The following is a 23,387-nucleotide window of genomic DNA, read 5'->3' as shown; positions in this document are numbered from 1 at the left end:
CTTTCCGGATAGTTAAGTAGGCAACACCTTTCCGTTGGAGACTAGAGAGGAAGGCATAAGTATCTTCCTGTTTGGAGTAATTGATGGTGCATGGCAGGGTATAAGAGCTCCCCCTACAGGTCTGCCCGGACTCCAATTTTAGCTGAAATTTCTTAATTAATTCCACAAAGAGGAATTGGGATTATCTTTGTTTCCACCTGACCTCACTAATTTCTGTCTTTTGAGCTCTGACTGTAAAATCTGAAGGTGTGCATTCAAGCCTCAGAACCACCAGTTACTTAGGTGTTTGATTTTGGACAAGTCATTTAACTTGTCTGAGCTTTGTGTCTTCATCTACAAAATGAGGATGATTATATCTGTTCGGGTTGCCTTACTCTCATGTGAGGCTATGAAGGCAGTTGATAAACTTTACTGTTTTTAACATCAGCGTTTGCATTTGGTTTTTGCTTTCTTTGTGTTTTTAAGAAAACATTCATAAGCCAAGATAGTAAAACTAAGAGAAGAGTAAATTAGGGAAGACATTAAAGAGTTTTAGCCTTTTCAGAATTTAGAAAGTCGAATTAAATTTACTGCCCTAAATATCTGTAAAACTCAGGATATTTTCAAGTGTCTTTTATCGTGGGAAGAGAAGTGATATAGCCAGTTTGATGGTGGCTGGTGCAATTTCTATATGTGAGTGACTCCTTTTTGTTATGTTCATCTTCCCATTCTTTTTGTGTAAAGAACTTTTAAATCTTTTATAATATTTAATCAGTTTTGTATAATTATGTAGATATCCTCTTGGTTTTAAGAGCAGTTGAGTCAAAAGTTGATAGGGAAACTTTTTAATCTATTTATTTATTTAAGCTGTGCCAGGTCTTAGATGCGGCATGTGTGCTTCTTAGTAGCGGCCTGCAAACTCTTAGTTGCGATATGCATGTGAGATCTAGTTCCCCGACCAGGAATTAAACCCTTGCCCCCTGCATTGGGAGCACGGAGTCTTACCCACTGGACCACCAGGGAAGTCCCAATAGGGAAACTTTTTAAAATATGAAACATGGTATGAAATTATTATGTTGACTGACACTGAGGAGAGTGATTGAAAAATATTTAAGGAAGTATCATGTGTAAAGATAAAGGATGATTGAATATCTTTTTGAAGGCCTCGTAGCTGATTATGAAGCAGAATGCCATGTAATGGTCATCGAGTGCTAAATTGTTGAACTGATAAGCTATATCACATGCCTTTGGCATTTTCAGCCAATGCGTGTAGCTGAAGTTCTCTTGCAATGCTGTGACTATGTAAGTAGCAAGTGTAGCCATGTAGAAAGAAAAGAATTCTCAGTACAATAGATCATTTGAATTAGAAGAGATTGCAAGAGTCACTAGGTAACAGTAAGGACTAAAATGCTGCCTGCCAGAAAGCTTCACATTCCCACTAAAAAAATGAAAATTAAAAAATATTTTAAAAACCAAAAGATACGGTTATTTTGTATAGTATTTCTGTCTTATACTCTTTTTTATTTTTATCTTTTGCATCCTTGACTCATCCCCATAAGCTAAGTATAAGTATAGTCTGAACCACCTCCTTCTATTATATTTAGCCCTCTTACAAACTGTGTCCCCACTACACAATGTGGATTGAAATCTGGAAGCAGGTAGCAATGCAAGGTGCTGCAACCAGCGTACGTTCTTTGTCTCATTGTTTAAAGCCTTCTTGAAAAACATAAATGACGTCGATGATTTCCAAAGGACTTAATCAGAAACCTAGTTACAGTTAAGCTATTGTTGCGCCTAGTAATGTGATAATATTTAATGTATGCCCAACTGTCAGGTGAAGGAAGGTTTGCCATCACCTGCCCGCTGAGGGAACGTGTTAATCTCAGACCTGGATCTCCAACTCGGGCAGCTTCCTTAGTGTGACGCTGACTCACGGTAGCTGAGCTCCAACGCCAGGAGAGGGCCCAAGGATGTCTTGCACAAGAGCAGGCGTGATTCAGCGAGTAAACTGGCCCTTACGGTCAGTCTTCAGTTTTGGACTGGAAAGGTTGCCTCTAGCACTGAACTGGTTTGCCTCTGATTCATTTGGTGGGCAAGACTGTGCCTGTGTCTGATAGCTGCGGGAATACTCACAGAGAGCCACCCAGAAATATGTTATCTATCATTTGTCAGTTGATCTAGATTTATATAACTCAGGTCTGTTGGGGATTAGAGCAGCACTTGGGCCATTTTGTGCCAAACTGCTGACTGGAAAAAAAAAAATGGAGTCAACCTCATTTTCTGCTTTTCATAATAGTGAATTGCATCCTGACGATTCATTGTGCTTTGGCTTTTCTTCTGCTAGTATGATGGGGCTGAATTCAGATAAATGGTTGGCAGTTTTATAGAGCCAAGAAAAAAAATCTACGGAGGATATTTCAAGGTCATTTTAATAGGCTGTCTTCTGAAGCTCTGTCTTCAGTTTGTACCTATTTCCTAGCAAAGTTAATGCTCTTCCCTGCCAAGTTAGTATAAAAATGTATTTCTTTTTGCTTAACATCAAAATTAAACATTATGGTTGGACACATCATATCAAACGTATCCTTTGTGAAATATGCACATCTTGCTTATAATATTTTCTCCAGAGAGATTATGTTTTCTAGTGTGACTTGGAGGAATCTGAAAGGATGAACACTTCTCCCTTGAGCCATTGTTATGCTTAGTGAAATGAAATATTTAATAATTGAACTGGCCTCCCTCTAAATTTTGTGGAGAAATTGGATTAAAATTAGTGAAAATAGGAGGGAAAGAAATGACCAAACTTCAGGCCTCCAGAGGGACCACAATACTCAGGTTTCTCTTTGAGGCTTTAGATCCGTTTTGGTGGTTTTAAATCACTCTTAGATTTGTAATAAGTGGTGTTAGGAACTAATGAGGTAAATCTTTAAATATATACGGAAGTAAATCTGTGTGTGTATAGTTAGAAAACCCATGATCGTTCTTATTCATTTACTGTAACTCAGTGACCTTCAGAAAGGGAGGGTAGATTGTTATTTGTCGCTTAACACATTGGGAAAATGCTGTCTTAACAATTTACCATAGTTCTTAGAGAAAGCAATGCATTTAGATAACTTACAGGCGTATTTGAGTGTCGGAAATAGGCCTGTTTCTCTATGTTGCGTGAGGGTGATTATGACTGACTCTTCAGTGTCACACTTGTGATTCACCAACACAGTATAAATGTGAGACCCTAATTGTGTACTTCCTACCTCAAGGGAGTTTTGACCTGCCAAATGGAAACTCAAGGAAGCAATGGCATATTTTCGTTAGGATTTTGTTGGTACTTCTGCTACACTGTCCTCAAATGAAATACAAATCATATACACTGTTGATTGTTTCAGATGAAAAAGAACCTATGGGTAAAATATTGTCTTGTTTCCCCAAACTTCCAGTAATGTTCTTGCCATTTTCCTGTATAGGAATTTAGTTTTCCTCTAGATGGACACTTATCTTAGCAGGTGGGAGTTTTGCTTTTCATCCTGCAAGAGAATTATTAATCCTCCCAGGCCATCATGACTTTTTAAGATTCCTAAGCTATCCTTGATCATTTTGACCTAGTGCATTATTACTCACTGTTGAAATATGTCTGGCCGTGATGTGCTGTCTTCCTCCTTTTACTTTCCCTCTCCCTTAGCAAGTCTTTTGGAAAAGTATAGCTGGTGGATGAGGGCCTTTTTACAAAGAAGAGTTTTTAAGTTGTCTCTTAGATTCAAAACAAAGCTGTCTGCATGAAGTTGTAGCTTACCTTATTGCTCAACTTATATTTTCCAGTGTCTTGAATTTATAATTTTCAAACCACTAAAGTCTGTTCTAACACCTGAGTCAATGTCAAAGCATGTTGGGGTCCATTGTGCAGATGGCCTCAGTTGATTTTGGGAGCTAGTCACGAGACTTAATAAGCAGCTCGTGGTCTTTTTACTTATGCTTTTGTGTTCAAGGAGAGGGAACACAAGGTGGGTGGTGAATTACCCTTTGGCTGGACCCCGAGTAGGGGATGATGCTTGCCAATGAGTTCATCCTGTGGGTCACAGTTACCCACTTCTTCCGAGCCCCGTGATCTACGCTTCTAGGGTGCCCATTCTCTCCCTCCCCCGCTTCACAACAAGACCCCAATTATGTTTTTCCTGCGGTCAACATTTGCATGTTCTTGGCTGCATAATGTTTTGCTTATGGCATCAAAAGGACTTTTATCTCTTGTTCATGACGAATAGTGTTCAAGTTAATTTACATCTGTCTTCATGGTATCTTATGCTGCGTGACTCTGACTGGTACTGGGAATGCCATTCTTCTCTGTTTCTGAGGCTGTGGTATTAACCCCTTACAACGCATCCCTTCTGTTAGGCTGTAGGTAGGCAGTCTGTACAAACCAGGCAGCTGCTGTCTGGTTTTTACATGTAGTTTTTAATTGTTATCAAAGTCATGCGTGTACGTGGTTTAAATAGTCAAACAGTTCTGCAAGACCCCAGCGGAGCTCTTTCTACTCTTTAACCGCTTCTTTTAGCATTTGCATTCCTGTGGCCAAATAACACTGCTGTATGGCTGATGCTTGATGTTTCTGTTGGAGGTATTCTAGATGCATTTCCTCCTATGGGAGATAAGGGTTCAGCTCTTTCATGCCTCACCCACCTGCAAACCTCTTCTCGTTCTCCGTCCTTTCATTATATCACAGTTTTAGCTAGACTCCTGTTTAGGGTGTATATTATTGTGACTTGGTACATGTTCTTCAGAGCTGAACTATTATTTGATTTATTTTTCTGAACACCATTTTCTCTTTGGATTTAATGAGTTTAATAATAATCAAAATCTCTTTTTTTGCTTAGTCTTCTGTACCTTAAGACTAGTCAACCCCATCCTTTCCCTTGTTATGTAAATCTCTTAATATAAACACTTTAGGAATTCTAACAATGATATTACATTGAAGGAATTCTGACTATGTATCATATCATATTGTATGATTGTATTGAAAAACCCTCTTCCATTTGGTTTGCTCTCTAGGCCAAGTGTCCAGCTGTTAACCTGAAATGCTTGAAATGTCCTTTCACCACTGTCCTGAAGAGTACTGTTGTCTGTCTCTTAGATTTTTTTTCTCTTTTTCCTGGGATCTCGTGACTTACTAAGATTGTGAAATCATGAGTTATTCTCTCATTTCGGTGTGGTGTCTGTTTCAGTCGCTTTTAAAAAGAGTGTATCAGAAACATAATTTTTGAGGCCTTGAATGTCTTGAAATACGTTTATTCTGCTCTTATGTTTGATTAGCAGTGTGACCGAACACTGGAATTCTAGTTTGGAAATTGTTTTTCCTCATAATTTTGAAGGAATATCTTCAGGTTTCTGGTATTTCTGTTGCGCAATTCAAAGTCATTCTGTTTCTTGATACTTTATATGTGATTTGGATTTTTGCACCTGAAACTTCAGAGAGTTGCTTTATTCCCAGTGTTCTGAAGTTTCACGGTAATGAATGCACCTTGTGGATCCATTTTCAGTCCTTGTGCTGGGTCCCTAGACAATCCTTTATTGGGAAACTCATGTCCTTCAACACTGTAAAGCTTTCTTGAAATTTTTTAATCCTTTCCTTTCCTTTTTAAAAAAAAAATATTTTTATTCACTTATTATTTGGACATTTGACGGGTCGGCTCTTTTTCTTACCCTTCTGCTCCTATTTTGTAGGTCTCTGACTTTTTTCCCAGTTTCTAAGAGATATTCTCAGCTTTCACTTTTAACTCTTCAGTTGAGTTCATATGTTTTTCTGTCATATTTTTCATTTCTAGAACTTTTTCTTTTAATTCATGAAATGTTTCTTTTTCTATAGCATTCTTTTCTTCTTCTCCTTCTTTTTTTACAGTTGCAATATCTACTTATCTCTAAAGACACATGTGATAGAATTTTTTTTCTTTTTTTAACTTCTGGGTTCATCTTTTGCCCCTCTCTCCCCATATGCAGACTCTGCATAAGGGTGGGGGGAAAGGTGAAATCCTTTGAACTGAATCCTACATACTTTGCCTTTAACCTAGCCTTTTTTTTTTTTTTACACCTCTTCTGACCTCTAGTTTGCTAGCTTCACATTTTTTCAACAGCATATGATCTTTATTTTGTTCAAGATTTTGCTCCAAACTGACCTTCCACAAGATGTCTCCCTAGAGTCTGCTGAGGAGAGGAACTTACCTAATATCTGTACCCCTAAATCCTCTGAAATACTTCAGGGCGTCTACAAAGTCCAAACTGCTTTCGAATTAAATACCGAGATATCATTTGCCCCTTTCACACATTCTCTCATGAGTTTACAGTGGGTGGCCACAGGTTGTGTGATATTGCAACAGATTGCATGCAGCATGTTTGGAACTCTGTCTGCCATTAAGCCAGACATTAAAGAGCTTTGCAACAGTGTAAAACAGTGCTTCTCTTCTCACTAATATTTTTCATGTAATAAGTAATTTTATGCTTTAATTTCTATAAAGTAAGTATCCATGGATGTAACCTCCATAAACAAGAGCTCTTTGGAATCTTTAATACTTCTGAAGGGCGTCAAGGGGTCATGAAAACAAGAAGGTTGAGAACATCTGCTCTGAAGCTGGATATATAAACGTATATAGCTCACGATATTTTTTAAATATTTAAGTACTCTGGAATAATATATCTTGTTGAAAAAAAAAAATTCCTCCAGGAAATAACAAGTGTTTGGTGAGGATGTGGAAAAAGGAGAACCCTTGAACAGTATTGGTGGGAATGTAAATTGGTGCAGCCACTATAGAAAACAGTATGGAGGTTCCTTAAAAAATTAAAAATAGAATTACACATGATTCAGCAACTCCACTTCTGGGTATTTATTGGAAGAAAATGAAAACACCAACTCAAAAAGATACATGCACCCCAATGTTCACTGCAGCATTATTTACAATAAGCCAAGATATGGAAACAACCTGTCCATTACTCGGCCATAAAAAGAAGGAAATCCTGTCATTTGTGACTACATGGATGGATCTGGCGGGCATTATGTTAAGTGAAATGAGAAAGGCGAATTCTGTATGATCTCACTTACGTGTGGAATCTTTAAAACAACAACAACAAAACAGCTCATGGGGCTTCCCTGGTGGCGCAGTGGTTGAGAGTCCGCCTGCCGATGCAGGGGACACGGGTTTGTGCCCCGGTCCGGGAAGATCCCACATGCCGCGGAGTGGCTGGGCCCGTGAGCCATGGCCACAGAGCCTGCGCGTCCGGAGCCTGTGCTCTGCAACGGGAGAGGCCACAGCAGTGAGAGGCCCGCGTACCGCAAAAAAAAAAACAGCTCATGGATAACAGATTGATGGGTGCCAGAGGCACACTGGTGGGGACGTGGTGGGGAGGGGGCAGTGGGTGAAGGTAGTGGTCAAAATGTACAAACTTCCAATCATAGAATAAGTAATGAGGATGTGATGTACAGCTTAATAACTCTAGTTAATAATACTGTATTGCAGAAAACAGAAACAGACTCACAGACTTAGAGAACGAACTGATGGTTATGAGGGGGGAAGGTGGAGGGAGGGGATAGTTTGGGATTGACATGCATACACCGCTATATTTAAAATGGATAACCAACGAGGGCCTACTGGATAGCACAGGGAACTCTGCTCCGTGTTATGTGGCAGCCTGGATGGGAGGGGAGTTTGGGGGAGAATGGATACATGTGTATGTATGGCTGAGTCACTTTGCTGTGCCTCTAAAACTATCACAACCTTGTTCATAGGCTATACTCCAATATAAAATTAAAAGTTAAAAAAAATACTGTATTGCATACTTGAAAGTTGCTAAGAAAGATCTTAAAATTTCTCATTACAAGACAAAAATGTGTGACTATGTAGGGTAATGAATGTTAGCTAGACTTATTATGGTGATCATTTTGTAATATATACAAATATCAAATCATATTGTATTTTTGCAACTAATATAATATCATGTGTCAATTATATCTCGATTAAAAAAAATTTAAAGAGATACCCCTCTTGATTTTCTTCCTCCCAATCTTTATTTTGTTTGTTTATATATTCTCCCTTATTCTTAAGTGATTCTCCCCACATCATTTTCTTTTTCTGTCTTAAGTGGAACAAAATTTTAAGTTTTGATTGTTATACTTTATTGTTTATCAGATAGATAGGGTTAGTAGTTTACATTGGCCTATCCTATGAGTGACACAAATGATCAATCATCAATTTTTTAATGTATTAGATAGAGTGTGGCCCCTTGCAACAGAAATAAATTGCTTGAATAAATATTTAAACAAGGGCTTTAACATGAAAAACTAGTAGAAAAACTTAGTCATCCTTCAACTTTTAAATAATCATACTATCAAATAAAAACCAGTGAACAAAGGAAATGTATGGTTGCATTTGGGAATATGTTGTGTAAGTAAAAGGATAATTGTATTCTGTATTTATTTTAGATGAAAAAGAGAAATTCGAACCCACAGTCTTCAGGGATACACTCATCCAGGGACTTAATGAAGCTGGTGATGACCTTGAAGCTGTAGCCAAGTTTCTGGACTCTACAGGCTCAAGATTAGATTATCGTCGCTATGCAGACACACTCTTCGATATCCTGGTGGCTGGCAGTATGCTCGGTAAACCATACATTAGAGCACCTTCTTGTAATATTATGTACTTTCAATTCTACTGAAAGATTTTCTTATGAGATAGAATCTTTATAAGCTTACATTTATGATAGTTGGTAAAAAAAATGTAAATGGGAGTCTACAACTTTTGCCTAGATTACGATTTAGAATGGTATTAATGTGGCTATGAAATGATTGTTAGTTAAGAGAGGCATAGCATTGAGGATTTTTGTTGACATACAACATGATTGGCCCCTTGACTTTAGGTAAAAGCCAGTTTTTCCATGTGTCCCTAATATTTGAATGTTTCTGGAGTGGACTTACGAGGAGTAATTTCTACAGTAGAGTATAACTTTACGTTTGTCATCTAGATCCTTCCAGTATATATCATTAAATCCCAATTGCCATAGCACTTTTCTTTTGAGTCCCACCCTTTTTTTCTTTTTCTTTCTTTCTTTTTTTTGGCATAGTGAGCAGTGAGATTTAACTGTGTCAACAAATTTAAAAAGAATCCCCATTAAATTTAATTCTCATTAAAATTTATTTTATCCATAGAAAACTGTCTACGAAATATAGTTTAAATCTAGTTTTTAAAAAATCCTTGTAATTGTGAGTGTATAGGTAAAAGGATTAAAGATAGAAGTTTGGAAGTTGTTAAAGATAGATAAAAAGCAAAATAAAAACTATGTCTTATAGAGCAGGGACATCAGGGGAAAAGGCTTCAGAATACTATTTAAGTGGTATGGTATATTGTTCTAAATGTTTATTAGGTATCACAACCACCCATTTTTCCTTTCATAGTTATTCTTAGAACTTGGTTTTCATAATTAGTTCCTATGGTAACCATAAATCACTGGAAATTGTCAGATCCCTAGGCCAGTGACTTTCAGCTGCCTAGGGGCCCTTCGCAAATGTGTGGAAGTGTTTTGGTTGCTACAAAGACTTGGGAGTGGAGGCCAGGTATGCCACCTACTTTGCTATGCAAGGAACATTCAGTACAATGAAAAATTGCCCTGCCCAGCGTGCTGTGAGTGCCTTTCATTGAGAAATGCTGCTTAAGCCAATCTACTTTAAGCCAGGGTGTATACATGCATTTTTAGGTAGAGCTACCCTTTAATTCTTCCCTCTGAGCTCTTAGATCTATCTGTACTGGTACATGGTCCCGTTTACTTTCAGACCCCCTTTTGATCTGAACTGCTTGTTTTCACTGCGTACCAAGTTTATTTTGTTTTATCATTTATGAAAGTCTCAGTTTATCCCTGTAGATAATTCAAGTCCACATATAAAAAGCTCTTTATCGTGTGTTCAAATCCCAATACACAGAGATAGCTATTGTTAATATTTTGGTTAATTCTTTCCTAGAAATCTCTTTACCGAAATACATAAACTTTTGAGAATGGGATGATATTATACAAATGTGATACTCTACATGCTGTTTTATATTTACTCTGCAGTATGTTGTTGCCTTTCATGCCCATGAGTGTTATGTTACCTTAGATGATTCTAAAAAGAATGAAAACCATAATTAACAGTGAAGTTGAACCTTTCCTGATGTGATTATTGGCTTTTTCCATTTCCTTAGTTACGGTATACTTTTTTTTTTTTTTTTTAACATCTTTATTGGGGTATAATTGCTTTACAATGGTGTGTTAGTTTCTGATTTATGACAAAGTGAATCAGCTATACATATACATGTGCTCCCATGTGTCTTCCCTCTTGCGTCTCCCTCCCTCCCACTCTCCCCCTCCCACCCCTCCAGGCTGTCCCAAAGCCCCGAGCTAATATCCCTGTGCCTTGCGGCTGCTTCCCCCTAGCTATCTACCTTACTACGTTTGTTAGTGTGTATATGTCCATGACTCTCTCTCGCCCTGTCAAAACTCACCCTTCCCCCTCCCCATATCCTTAAGTCCGTTCTCCAGTAGGTCTGCGCCTCTATTCCTGTCTTATCCCTACGGTATACTTTTATCAATGCACTGGTAAATGGTCTGCAAGAATAGTCTTCGGTCGGTTTTGGTTCTTGCCAAAGTCACACATGACTTCATCATTCAATTCAACACACGCTTTTCAGTTCTTAGCGCCTTCCTGGCAGCACTGTTGACCCTTTCATCATTCGTGAAATGCTTTCCTTTCTTGCCTTACATAGGACCATTTAGACTCCGTCCTACCTCTCTAGATGCCACTTCTCACGTGACTCCTAGGTTTCCATACTTGTCCCCTTACATATGTTTAAAATTATATGCTTTGCATTGATTATCTCAAGACTTCATTTACCATCTCTATAATGATGATCAACAAATTTATATCTGCAGCCTAGATTTCACTCCTTCACACCACACCTATCCATCCAAAAGAGGGGAGGGCAAATGTTTGGTACAACTTATGAGCACAGGCAGTACAACCCCAGATGTCTACTGAGGCCAGACCTATGATATAATGAATAAAGTCAGCCAGCTGCATTCTTTTTATATAAACATTTTGTTTACAAATGGAGTATGTAAGAATTTTCTTCACACCTACAAAAATATTTACCTTCCCCTGTTATTCTTGAGACAACAGTTACCTTGGTTTTTCAGTCGTACCCTTTGAAGAGTAGATACAATAAATACTTTACTTTTCCCGGGGCTTCCCTGGTGGCACAGTGGTTGTGAATCCGCCTGCCAATGCAGGGGACACGGGTTCGAGCCCTGGTCTGGGAAGATGCCACATGCCACGGAGCAACTAAGCCCATGTGCCACAACTACTGAGCCTGTGCTCTAGATCCCGTGAGCCACAACTACTGAGCCCATATGCCGCAACTACGGAAGCCTACAACCCGTGCTCCACAACGAGAGAAGCCACTGTAATGAGAAGCCCGCACACTGCAATGAAGAGTAGCCCCCGCTCTCCGCAACTAGAGAAAGCCCGCGCGCTGCAACGAACACCCAACACAGCCCAAAATAAATAAATTTATAAAAAATTTTTTTAAAAAATTCTTTTACTTCTAGTTTGAGAAAAACAGCAGGATCACCAAAATTTTTAGAAATGGCAATTCATACTTCGTCCCGATATCAGGGAACAAAATTTTAAATGTGAGGTGTAGCAATATTATCAATGTGTAACAAATATTTTCTTTTGTAAGGGATTGCAATTTTTAAATCTTACCTCTTAAGAGAAAAGACTATAGTTTCAAAATCAGACTTTTCAGTTATGTAACTTCTATCAGATAGGAATCATTAGCCCAGGGTTTTTAGAAGATTATCATCTTAATAAAATTTTGTTCCAGGTGGTTGTATTCATTACAAAGAGCTAATTAAGTCTTGTGCGTAAATTAATTGCATGAGAATAGACTCCTGAAGGAGCGGACTTTTCTAAAAACTAATTTACTTATAAAACTGTATGCCGGAGCCTGTAAAAAAGTTGGTTATGTGTAGCTCATTTCATCCAAAGATCTGAAATATGACTCAAATCAAAACACTAAAATAAATAGAGTGGCCTATACAAGTGTATACTCTGCAAATACTTGTTGAGTGTGTAATAGTTATTACTCTAACTTGGCTTGCTCAAATTTCTACCCTTATTCTGATAAAGTAGAATCAGAAAACAAAAATACCTAGTGTTCTGACTCCGGTCTTCTAATCAACCAATGTTTGTAATGACCACCATTGAAACTTACAGGAGGAGCCTTTGAATGAGGAAAGTGGAGTAAGGGAAAAAAGGCATTCTTTTGGTCTATCCATTTATTCCATGATTACTGTATAGGCCATGGGGAAGAAAGGTTAGAGAGGATAAAATACACTCTTTCCTAGCCAGTGCAACTGCTGGGTGATCAAATACAAATGACAAGGGGTCAGAGTGTATACTGTTCAACCCTGTGTGAATAACTGAGTTGGTGGAGGAGGGAACATTTTTAATGCCTACTGAAGTAGAAACCAGCAAGATCTGTAAAAGCCAGGTCTGGGCAGTTCCAGTATTGGTGAACTGGAGTCCAGCAAAATATCATCAAGCCTAAAAAGTGAATCATGTCCCGATGTGGGAAAACATCAGGAACTGCACTGAGAATAATCAAGTTAAATTCACTGAACAAATGTTATTGTTTAGCTGCCATGGTTAAAGATATACTTTGGAAAGAACCAGACTTGTAGTGGTAGGATCTAGTGAAGGCAAGTATGTAGAACAACAATCTCATCATACACTATGGTAGGAATAGAAAATCGAACAACCACTTTGCATTATGTTAGAAATGTAAACAAATCATAACATGTATGCATCTTTTATAAGTAAATTAGTTTTTAGAAAAGTCACCTCCTTCAGGAGTCTATTTTCATGCAATTAATTTTTGCACAAGGTTTAATTAGCCCTTTGTAATAAATACAACCACCTGTACAAAATTTTATTAAGATGATAATCTAAAAACTGTGTGTTGCACATCATTCTATGAAACTTTATGTGACGTCTACCTTTATCGTTTTCCTTGATGTGCAGGAATTGATCTCTTCTGCAAATGCTCTTCTGATTTCAGCATCGTCCTAATGGTCATTACCTTTCCCTTTTTAGCCCCTGGAGGAACACGCATAGATGATGGTGACAAGACCAAGATGACCAACCACTGTGTGTTTTCAGCAAATGAAGATCACGAAACCATCCGAAACTATGCTCAGGTAGAGCCTGTCACTGAGAGATTGTTGTACTGGAAGGGAAACATTTGAACAGGATTTAGGAAAACATTAGGTTCAGAAATTCTACAGGCCACTTTTTAAATAGGGATATTAGATAGGTCTTAAGCATAGGAAGAGACACTGAATTGCATTTGTAATAATGGACATTAAAGCTTCACCAAAGTAGAGTTTCTTTACCTTTCACCTATAAGAGATAAGGGGAATCATAATTTCTGGAGGAGTATATATTGGTCCAAGCTTTAGGGAGAGCAGTTTAGCACTCTCTTTCAAAACTAAAACTACACATTCCCTTTGACTCAGCAATTCTACTTCGAGGACTTCATCCTGCAGACAGTGGCAGGTGTAAAGTGACGCAAACAGCGGCAGTTATTATAGTGTTGCTTGTAATAATATCAAAGGATGAAAACAATACATAAGTCAATCCATAGAGTTTAGTAATTCATATTAACAGACTCTCGGGTAACTGTTTAAAAGAAAGAGGCAGGAAGATACTTGTAATACATAAAACTGATAAAGGATTCATATCCAGATTAGACAAAGAACTGTAAGTCAATAAGAAAAGGACAAGCAACCTATTAGGAAAAGACTTACAGGCATTTCAGAAAAGAGGAAACACAATTCCTCCAAAAAACAAAGGAAATGAGTTCAAACTCATTGAGAAAATTTCAATAATATCGAGAAAATTTCAATTAATATCGAGATACCCTTTTGCATTCATTAGACTGGTGAAAATTAAGAAGTATTTAGGCCCTGGTGAAGATCAGGAAGTGGTGGTAGTGTAAAATGGGACAACCTTGTAGACATTACCTTCTAAAACTGAACATATGTGCATTGTGACCAGCCAGCTTAGGGTTGGTGTGTTCCTATTCTGATTCTTTCACTGACTCTTCTTAAAAGTCAGTTTTTATTCCCATCTAAACCATGAAGGCAAGTCCCAGGTCAACAAGTCTTCTTGTTTTACACATTTCATTATATATATATATATGAAAAAGGCCATAGGAATCCCTGGCACCTACGTGATTTCAGATGCTAGAAACTGTCTTTACTTTGTTTATTAAAATGTGTAAGGCATGCTAAGCTGAGTAATTTGGGATATGTGGCCATTAAGAATTTGAACTTCAAAAATTATTATTTTAATCACATGCTATTTTAGCATAGATATTTCTTCCCCTTTTTTATATTTAAGAAATGTGTAATAGGTAAAAACCAAGGAAATCTTTAAAAATGGACCAAAAGGTTAAGCACGTGGGTTCAGTGGACGATGTTCTAACCTGTCCTCTCTAAATCTTTGCTTCTACTGTCTTATGTCAATGGCCACAAACACCTTGGGCCAGGTGGATACTGAAGCAGATGTTCTCAATTCAAAAGCTGTTCGTTTAAAATTCTCTCTCGCCTTATGATATATTAGATAAGTTCACTGAGGATCAGAATTTCTGAGTTCTGTTCCTGCTCTGATACTTAGTAGCAGTTTCCAGGTCTGTCAATGATGTTAACGCCTGCCTTACCTTCCTCAGAGAATTTTTGTTAGGATTCAATTAATGCAAGTACAAGGTGTATTATTTGCTATTTGAGTCCCACTGGGAAAGAAAGATAAGAAGGCCTGGAAGAAAAATCAGTACTCTACTATTCTCATAAAATTGAAAAGATCTATATAGACTTAACCTCATCATTATTTCTAAATAGGATAGTTTCTTTTACTTATGATTTATTTTTTCATATGGAATATGTATATTTGAAAGAACTTTTGATACATTATTGTTTCTAAGTTTATTAAACATTATTATATACTGATAGACTGACAGAGGTCAATGGGGTAGTCAGGGAGAGAGATTAAATTGAGAAAGGTATTTGAGTGGAAGTTAATTTTATAAGCTGTTAGTTCATTGAAGAGTACTTTGGTAGTATAATGACTTTTGCTTTCATATGTAAACATTTACCTGTGGGGATTTGGATAATCATTCTTGGATAAGGAGAATTCTTTTTCCTGATGATAATCACACTAAGAAATATGTGAGTGCTCGTGTAAGTTGGAAATCACATCTGTGGGACTTCAGTATAGTTTATTTATTTTTTTCCTTATTGCATTATCAATTCCCTCCTGGCTCATTTTTCTTTCCTCATAAAGGGCAACACTATAATTTTTACTCTTGAACTCCATCTTGATCACATTAAGGAAGAAACACAGAGTTTTAGATGAGAGTATATCACGTGGGTATAAGAGAAAAGAATTGTATTCAGAAATCATTTTGACACTTATTAAAATAGTATTTATAAAATCCCCATTTAAATAAGAACATTGTATTAGTCTGTTCGGGCTGCCGTAACAAAATACCACAGACTGGGTGGCTTAAACAAGAGAATATTATTTCTTGCAGTTTGGGAGGCTGGGAAGTCCAAGATCAAGGTGCCAGTGGATTTGGTTCCTTGTGAGGTTTCCTTTCCTGGCTCTTAGAAGACCATCATCAGTCCTGTCAGACTAGGGCCCCACCCTTATGACCTCACTTAACCCTGTCCCGAAGTCCCTACCTCCAAATGGTCACATTGAGGGTAGGACTTCAACATATGGATTTAGGAGGAACAGGAACTCAATCCATAACAAACATCATTCCTCTTAAAAACAGTCTAGAATTCCACTGACACAGTTGCAAACCCTGCTTGAGAATTCTAACTAGATTGTGGAGGCCAGTAATCTTTATTGCTTATCTGCTGAAATCATGTTTGTGTTCACCTGGAGTATATTGTCTCCTGAACTCTGATCTCCTCTTCATCATATCCAGCGTGTAAGTGATTCTATCTATGATCCCCTTAGTTTCAGTTATTTTCAATCTCTGCATCACACAGTTTTAAAATTATATTCATTTCATTTTCATCAAAGTTATTTTTGGTTCTCACCTGTTACATTCTCAAGTGAATCTGTTTTATTCTACATGTGCATTTTGATCCTCTTTTTCCCTCAGGTCATAATAACTCCTTGAAATGCTGATAGTTCTCATACCACAGTCTGAGAATGTTTAACTACACCTTTTTATTAGTGTAGACCCTTGTAGTTAGGGTGAGTTTCTACACCTCCTTCTATTGCCTTTTAAAATTGTTCACGTAATATTGACTGGTTCTCTTTTACGTTTAGGTCTTCAATAAACTCATCAGGAGATATAAGTATTTGGAAAAGGCATTTGAGGATGAAATGAAAAAGGTAAAAATTCAACTGTAATGCTCTGTTTGCTAAAATGATGAAATGAAGAGGGACAAAAATTTTGTGATGGTCCAGAAGTACCATGGACCTCTTAAGTTTTTAATAAATGTTTGTTGAATGAAGGAATGAGTATGACAGATCATTAGCTAATAGCTGTAGAAAGAAAACGTGATTAGCCTAGAATTTTTCCTTCATGTTTAATGTAAGCCAGCATGCTTTGTTCAAAGGAATAACTTTACAGAATATGTAATTAGTTAAAGCTTGTGAAAGAGCATAGCACAGCAGCTAATACTCAGTAAAATTCCTTAATTTTAGAAGATACAGTTTAGCAAAGGGGATAGAAGCACATCTTTGGAAATAGTGTCTGGGTGTAAATCTCAGTGGTTTTTCTCATCTATAAAATAGCTGCAATAAAAGTACATACTTTATGGTTGTTGTACTAATAAATGAGATGAGCTGTAATGTACTTAATACAGTAATTGGCCTCTAATAAGTAGCCAAATAAACAATAGCACCTTATTAAAGAAGCCCTCTTTTCAGAAACTGCAGCATGTTCCTCCTTCTAATTTGGAGCTCCTCTGTATTTATATATAGCAGTCACTACATTAACTTGTTACTCTGATTCTAGGTATATGCCTAAATTATAAACCAAGAGAATAAAGAGATCATCTACTTTGTTACTTTGTTACTTTGCAACATCTACTTTGCTGCTTACCTACTCTTACTTCCCTTTGTTCAAAGCGGTTCCATGTATAATGAAGAACATTTAAACAGTAAAATCATTGTTTTAAATTTACATTCTCCATGACTCAACTTTCACACTTAAAAGAATCCTTCGGCATGGATACATACAACTATATGTATAAAGACGTTCATCACAGTATTGAGATGTAACCTAAATGTTCATGGTGGGAGATGGGTTAATTAAATTATGATCTCTCAATACAGTGGAATAATATGCAGTCATTTAAAGAATGAGGCATAACCACGTGAATTGATAAAAGAAAATGTCTATGATGAATTGTTGAATGAAAAAGCAACCATTTGGTAGAAGTTTAACCTTAGGCAGGTCACTTAAGTTCTTTGTGCCTCAGATTTCTTTGTCTTAAAACGAGGATCAAGACTTTTGTAATTATTAATACACATGAAGTGTTCAGAAGACTGTCTGCTTCACTTAACAAGTTTGAGCTATTATCAGTGCATAATTCAGTAAAAGCATGTGTATATGCATCTAGTTATTTATAAAATGTAGACATATATAATTGCATTTAGAAATCTGAAAGAACACGTCAGACTGTTAATAATGTTAATTCTAAGGAAATAGGATTAAAGAGGAGATTACTCACATTTTTATATTATTCTGTGTTGTTAGATTTGTTCTACTAGCAGGTATTACTTTTTTTAACATGAAAAAACATTTAAATGGATAAAAGTGGTCCATTATATTGATAGATGTTTAGAAAATAACAAGTGCATCATTAAAATAGAGGGATAGATATGACAAAAAAATGATGTTAAAGCATTCAAATAAACATCTTATCATTTTGCCTAATAATATCACTCATGTTTTTCTTTTAGTTCATTTGAACCTTGAAAACTTTCCATTTGATTCATTTGATGAACATGCTTTCAAGAATTATTTATTTTTCACAGTGTATCCTTTTTTTTTTTTTTTTTTTTTGCGGTACGCGGGCCTCTCTCTGTTGTGGCCTCTCCCGTTGCGGAGCACAGGCTCCGGACACGCAGGCTCAGGGGCCATGGCTCATGGGTCCAGCCACTCGGCGGCATGTGGGATCTTCCCGGACCAGTGCACGAACCCGTGTCCCCTGCATCGGCAGGTGGACTCTCAACCACTGCACCACCAGGAAAGCCCAGTGTATCCAATTTTTAGAGAAAATTCTGCTGCAATACATGTAGCATCTGATTTTAATGCTGACTAGTATAATTGAGCAATGTGGATATTAATTTTAAGAAAAGATATAATTTTTGCACCATTTTGTTATAATTGAGGGGTTTTTTGATGCATATGAGTATATTAATGTGCTTAAACAAGTAGTGTTAATATTTTAATCTTGGGCGCTATTTTTCATTATTTACTTCAATCTTACTTATTTTGATAATAAGAGAAAGAAGCCAGATTAATATAAAGTAGCTACAGTTTTGTCGGTTTTTTTTACCCCATTCCTGGGGCTCACTGGAGCTTTAACCATTGATACCTCCTTCCCTCACTCCCTCTTTTCTTGTGAACTTAGAAAGTGACTTCTTTTTAAATCAGTGAGATTTTAATAGGCATAAATTGGGAGTGAAATGGACTGGTTGGTTCCAGTTCTGCCACTTACTCATCATATAAATATTTGGGGTCACATAACCTCTCTGTAATGTAATAATCCTTTAACTGTTGGGAATGGTAAGTTAATATAGTCCTACCCACTGCACAGAGCTAATGGAATTTCATTGGCCCTAAACCATTTAATAAGCCTATATTGATGCCAGTGATTTTTTGTCAGTACAGAGTAATGAAAAAGTCAACAGGGCCCCGATAGTGATACTGGGCCCTGGGGAATCTCAGTAACATGCCCAAGGTCTGTTGAAACAGAGAAAATAGCCATGGAATATAAATATAATATAGTCAAAGCCCTAAGTGGAGGAGGGTTAGGAAGGAGGGCATTCTATAAGCCTGGATACTCTTAGAATTCAAAATGGCAAGTGGGGTCTAATCCCCTTTGCTTTGGCTTCCCTTCAACCACTCTGGGGTTGCTACTTTGTTACTTTCCCTACTGCTGGGATAAGAGGATGGCAGCATTGTGACCCAGAAGGACCCAAACAACACTGCCATCCTCTCACTACAAAATCACAGCAGAGGCCTTTACTCTGCTAGGAACTTTTCTTTATCTTACATCCGTCATTACCTCATCACCAGGGCTGGTGGTAAAACTGTATGATCTAGGAAATACCTAGTTTGAATTTCACTTTTGTTTGTTTGTTTGTTTATATATCTTTTATTGTTTTTATTTTTTTATTTTAACTTTATTTTTTTATTGAAGTATAGCAGATTTACAATGTTGTGTTGAATCTCATTATTTTAAAAGAGGCATCAAGAACCTAGAAAACCCTTTTTTCACTCAGCAGTCTTGTTTTTAAAAAGTTTTTTATGCTGTGGGCTCAGAAAAGTATATGCTACATGTCAAAGCTTATTGACTCCTGTTTTTTTTTGTTTGTTTGTTTTTTGTAATAACCCAAAGAAGATGGGTAGATGTATTGTAGGATGAGGATGGAGGGGGAAGCATGCATAGAAGTGAAAAACATGAAAGACAATAGTGTATTTCAGAAAACGCTTTGTAATACTTACACTTTGTCATATACAAAGTCGAATGTAAATTATTTATGTGACCCATTTACATTGTTCTCCAAATGTCTGTTTTCCTTCCCATGAATGCTATCTATAGCTTTGTTGTAAGTGAACTTGGAAGAAAGGAACTATGATAACGCATCCAATTTATAATCGAACATATGGGTGTGTCTCCAATGAATAAGAAGTGTGCTGCATAAGACCCACCGGTTGTGTGACGTCTAGCTATGGATGTACATTGTGTGTTATTTTTCTACCTTAGTCCTTTACTTTATAGACATGGTTTCTTTTGTTTGACCCACAGCTTCTCCTCTTCCTTAAAGCCTTTTCTGAAGCAGAGCAGACCAAGTTGGCAATGCTGTCTGGGATTCTGCTGGGCAATGGTAACCTTCCTGCCAACATCCTCACCAGTCTCTTCACTGACAGCTTAGTCAAAGAAGGTATTTATGCTCATTTTCTTACCTGTCAGATGTGAAAAGAAAAGAAAAGCCAAAGATAGAAAAATACCAGTACCTCTTCTTAGTGTTCTCTACTTCCCACCCATCCTCCATGTAAGAGACTTGTGTGTGTGAGTGTGTGTCTTCAAACAATAAGAGAATTGTACATATTTATTGTAGGCAATTAGGAGAAAAAATATGCACACCTATACAAAGACAAATAAAGAATAATAATAAGCTGGAAATTTTGGTTTAAGACTCAATGCCTAGGTCAAATACCCTGAAATTGATCTGGTCCAACGTAGATGCTTACTGGCATACTTCGTTGGGACAGTGCTTCATTGTGCAGGACTCTTTTGTGCTTTGTGAGTCATTTAACCTTTTTGCCCTCAGACACAGAATGCCAGCCTAAAACACCCGCCTGCATTTAGCAGAATAGCCAAAAATGGCCCTTCACATTCCTAAATGCCCCCTTAAACTGTTTTTCATTTCCCTGGTTGGGGCCATTCTTCTGAACTGTTTCCCCTCAAGATGTTGTGCTCAGATGTTCATTTTGATCACATTTTTAAGATATTCATTCTGTTTTAGAAGTCCAGGTGGCTGCCTTAGAGTTTTGCTTTAATTTTAAGACATTAAGAGTTTGATGGGCATACATACGATTACTTGATTATAGAATAATACAAAAGTGGGCTTTTTTTCTTGCAGGAGGATGATGATATTCAAATTATAATGCAACACAAAACAAAGAGTTCTTTTTTTCTTAAAAATAAAAGAGCTTTTGTGAAAACATCTGTTTCTTCTTAGAACTTGGTTTTTCTCCTATAAATGTGAAGTCCCAGCCCCATTAATACCTGCAGTGAAATGAGTTATAGTTTCTTGTAGCTGAGAAAAGAATAGTAAACCAGGGCTTCCTTGGTGGCGCAGTGGTTGAGAGTCCGCCTGCCGATGCAGGGGACGCGGCTTCGTGCCCCGGTCCGGGAAGATCCCACATGCCGCAGAGCGACTGGGCCCGTGAGCCATGGCCGCTGAGCCTGCATGTCCGGAGCCTGTGCTCCGCAACGGGAGAGGCCACAACAGTGAGAGGCCCGTGTACCGAAAAAAAGTAGTAAACCAAGAGTCAAATGATATTACTTAGAGATTCTCTATAGTTTTCAGGCTCTCTAATTGTTATTAATATATTGTTAATACTATAGCACTTTAAAGTATTCTCCTGAAGAGAATTCATGATCCTTCATGTTTTACTTATGGTGCTAGACATTTTATACTAGGAAGACAAGATAAAATGTAAATATTAATTACATCAGATTATCCCTAGTGTTTATAACAGAAAATAATTGCCTTTCTGGTTGTATTAAAAACCTAAATGATGTATACAATTTCTTTTGAAATGTATTAAAAAATAAATTATTAGAAGGATAAATGGACAGACCTGATAAAGCAAATGCAGCAAAATATTAACTGTTATAGAATCTAGATGGTGAGTAAATGAGTGTTTATTGTTCAACTTTTCTTATGTTTAAAATTTTTTATGGTAAAATGTTAGAGGGGTAGGAAAGGAGAAGAAAAATACCTTTGTTATGGAAGTGACGTAGTACCTATGTCATTATGGTTTTTCTTTATACTCCAGCATCTCTAGAAACAAAAGTATTAAGCTTCTGCTTCCCAAATAGGAAGGGATTATGAAATTATACCTTTTCCCCAACCTCCCACCCAACAAATGGCTATGGGGAGACCCTCCACTCAGTAGAATCTCAAGTACAAAGAAATTTCTCCAATCCTTCCACCAAGAGCCACTTTTAATGTAAAATGATAGGTTTGAGCCTGGTTTTTAGACTCCTAGTTTCAAGCATGCTTTATTTCTCTTACTTACAATGAGGATTACAAGATCTGTTATCTTTATTTTTATTTAATTACATAAATTTATATTGTGTTTTATATTGACTTTTGGAACGAATGGTAATGTTAAAAATCCAGGTCAACAAGTTGATAACATAAAATTCTCCAGGTCATATCACAGGTGTTATTGTCATAGACAATTTGGGGGGCTTAGTTTCTCTGCTATTCAAAAGAAAAGAATTGGGTAAAGTTGGTGTCTGTATAAATTTTATTATATATATATATATATATATATTTGAATTTGTTTACCAGCAAGTAACTGGAAGGCAGGACTCAAATTTGTATACAAGGGCATTTCTTTTTTTCTTTCTTTCTTTTTTTTTTAATTTTTTTTTTGCAGTATAGTTGATTTACAATGTTGTATTAGTTTCAGATGTATAGCAGAGTGATTCAGTTATACACACACACACACACACATACATACATTCTTTTTCAGATTCTTTTCCCTTATAGGTTACTATAAAATATTGAGTATAGTTCGCTGTGCTATACAGTATGTCCTTGTTTGTTATCTATTTTATATATAGTAGTATGTATATGTTAATTCCAACCTCCTAAGTTATTCCCTCCACCCAGCCCCACCAAGGGCATTTATTTCTTATGTAACAATAAATATAAAAGCAGAGCAGACTTCAGGGTGAACAGCAATATCATTCAGGACTCAGGCATTTTCCCCCATTACCATAGCATCGACTTCATTCCAAGGGTGGACTCCTTAGCCTTTAAAAGAAGTCTGCTAGTCCAGTTATGGCACAGGCTTCTTCATTCAGGTTCAGTGGAAGAGCACTTCTGAACATAGGATAATTTATCTTGCCTTCAGCTGATTGGCTGAAATTGGTCACATGACCCACCCAGTAGTAATTGTTGGGGGATGCTATGGCCAACAACTTAGATCACTAGGCTAATCATTGCAGAAGAAGGTGGTGCCAGGGCTTAGACTAATTAGATGGAAGTCACCTGGCCTGAGCAACATGGGAACTCTCTTAGGAAAGAGGAAAGGAGAATAGACACTGCTTAGACCATCAACGATACTGAAGCCTTCAACTCAGAAAAATCAGTTTAATATTTCAACTACTCCTTAACTCTTCATTGAACAAATGCAACATTAATTTAGAAATCTGGAGTGTTCACAGAAAAGCTATTAGTTATCTGATTATTTATATTGGAAATAAATCTTATTATAAATATGGGTATGTAATTGAGTAGATTCCTGATTAACATAGCTATTTTTTTTTTTTTTTTTTTTTTTTTTGTGTGG

The 23,387-nt window shown here is 37.0% G+C and overlaps 1 protein-coding gene across 4 annotated transcripts in view; it reads left to right on the top strand.

The window, feature by feature from the left end:
* BZW2 (basic leucine zipper and W2 domains 2) overlaps positions 1–23,387 on the top strand; it is a 60,041-nt gene that overhangs the window by 20,035 nt on the left and 16,619 nt on the right. For all 4 annotated transcript variants that reach the window (XM_024766984.1, XM_024766986.1, XM_024766988.1 and 1 more), the window contains 4 exons: positions 8,432–8,608; positions 13,133–13,236; positions 16,382–16,447; positions 20,101–20,236. In XM_024766984.1, coding sequence (XP_024622752.1) covers positions 8,432–8,608; positions 13,133–13,236; positions 16,382–16,447; positions 20,101–20,236 — 483 coding nt within the window. The remainder of the gene's footprint in view (positions 1–8,431; positions 8,609–13,132; positions 13,237–16,381; positions 16,448–20,100; positions 20,237–23,387) is intronic.

Source organism: Neophocaena asiaeorientalis, unplaced genomic scaffold, assembly GCF_003031525.2.
Source record: "Neophocaena asiaeorientalis asiaeorientalis breed wild unplaced genomic scaffold, Neophocaena_asiaeorientalis_V1.1 scaffold70, whole genome shotgun sequence".
Classification (NCBI taxonomy): Eukaryota; Metazoa; Chordata; class Mammalia; order Artiodactyla; family Phocoenidae; genus Neophocaena; species Neophocaena asiaeorientalis.
This window is presented reverse-complemented; position numbering and strand designations above follow the sequence as displayed.